A 1,607-nucleotide genomic window follows, 5' to 3' on the forward strand; every position below is an offset into this window, starting at 1 on the left:
TATACTGTATATATATATGCAACCACACTAAATGTGTCAGATTGACATTCCTAATTATATAAAATATATTACAATATATAACATAAAAAACTTGAAAGTAAAATTCATTCATAAATCTTTCAGATTTACGATACAGTCAAACTGAGATGAAGTGATGAACACCAGAATAAAAAGACGTTAGAGGATTGTAAGACAATAAATAACCAAATTAAGAGGCCTATTAGCGCTTCAAACTGAGCTGTGATACTCACAATGTGCAACTGCAGGTAGTCTCCGAGGCCCTGGCTGCTCTCCACCTGCATCAGGATGGCATCACTCTGCTGGGTGCTGAAGCCCACGGCCAAACGGTCCGCCCTGGTGCTTGGCCGATCATTGGGGGCCCAGGTGTACGTGATAAGCGCTCCTCCTCTCCCAAAAATATATGTGGTCCCAGCTGCCAAATGAAGGAAGACACGTAACATAAGCTAATGATTCAAAGATGTTGCATGAGACAAAGGAATATAAGAATGAACGCGAGTAAGATGTGGAGCAGCACAGCAGGAGGGATGCAACAATATGAGCGTGTGAGGCAAGATGGATGCTAAAGAAGCACCTCACATCACACATTTGCCCTGTGCTCTGCCTCATATGAGATAAAAGCGTCTCTGTCTTTAATAAGTTGCCATCTGTTCTGATGTGCCTTGAATGCTCATTTGCAATGTGTTTCCTTAGTGACAAACGTCATATTCAGGACTGGCATTTTCAGATACAAGCATCCAGCGCTGGTTTGGAGCTGAAATGCCTTATTGGCCTTGAAAAGCAGGGCCCATTTTAGTGCGAACTTCACCAACTTCTTGCCCTCTTGTTGCTCTTATTCTTCGCAACATACTTTGGTGCTAATATTTCACTGCGATTGGACATGGCATCGAATCACAGCGGCTGTATAGAAAAGAGGATCTGAAATGGAGCCAGTGCTGTGCTGCATCAGCTTGGTAAGAACCCCACCACAGGGCGGGATGGATGCCCGACATGCTTTAAACTGCCAAACTATCCGTGCTGAAACAGCCCTAGAGAATGAACCTGGGCAACTGTGTTGACCGATTTGCCAGGGTAAAACGAGAGGTTGTTATGTGAGCTGCCTCACTGTTGAAGTACAATAGCACAGTAATGGGAAAAGGTGAATAAAGTCCAGCTAGAAAAACATCAAGAAGGTCGCAGAAACAAGACACATAAAAAAAAAAAAATCTAAAATAATGTAGGAAGAAGGTATTTTTGCAATTACAACTGATCCTAATGAATTTCTTTTAAAGGCAGGTTAGGTGATCTGGTTAAAAACATTTTTTTTGTTATGCTGGTTGACAGTCTCTTCACATCCCGACAGCAATCACTAAGTTAAGGGGTCTAAATGCATTTATATGTATTTATATAGTTTGTAAGGTGTAGGACCATAAAATCCAATCATATTCCTCGGTCTGAGGACTACGATAGGCTGTCCTATCTGCCTGTCGACGTATGTATTTGCATATCTCTGCGCACCCTGTTCACGCAGACATGATCAGCGTGCGTGCCATTGCCACTGGCGCGTGAGAATGGAAGGCGTTATTATTGTAATATTATGCGCTTTGTAC

The 1,607-nt window shown here is 42.4% G+C and overlaps 1 protein-coding gene across 3 annotated transcripts in view; it reads right to left on the minus strand.

Annotated features, from left to right (window-relative positions):
- Window positions 1–1,607, minus strand: part of LOC107669357 (neurexin-1-like) — a 414,348-nt gene that overhangs the window by 53,107 nt on the left and 359,634 nt on the right. For all 3 annotated transcript variants that reach the window (XM_016461537.1, XM_016461539.1, XM_016461538.1), the window contains one exon: window positions 252–433. In XM_016461537.1, the coding sequence (XP_016317023.1) occupies window positions 252–433 (182 nt within the window). The remainder of the gene's footprint in view (window positions 1–251; window positions 434–1,607) is intronic.

Source organism: Sinocyclocheilus anshuiensis, unplaced genomic scaffold, assembly GCF_001515605.1.
Source record: "Sinocyclocheilus anshuiensis isolate Anshui unplaced genomic scaffold, SAMN03320099.WGS_v1.1 scaffold180, whole genome shotgun sequence".
Classification (NCBI taxonomy): Eukaryota; Metazoa; Chordata; class Actinopteri; order Cypriniformes; family Cyprinidae; genus Sinocyclocheilus; species Sinocyclocheilus anshuiensis.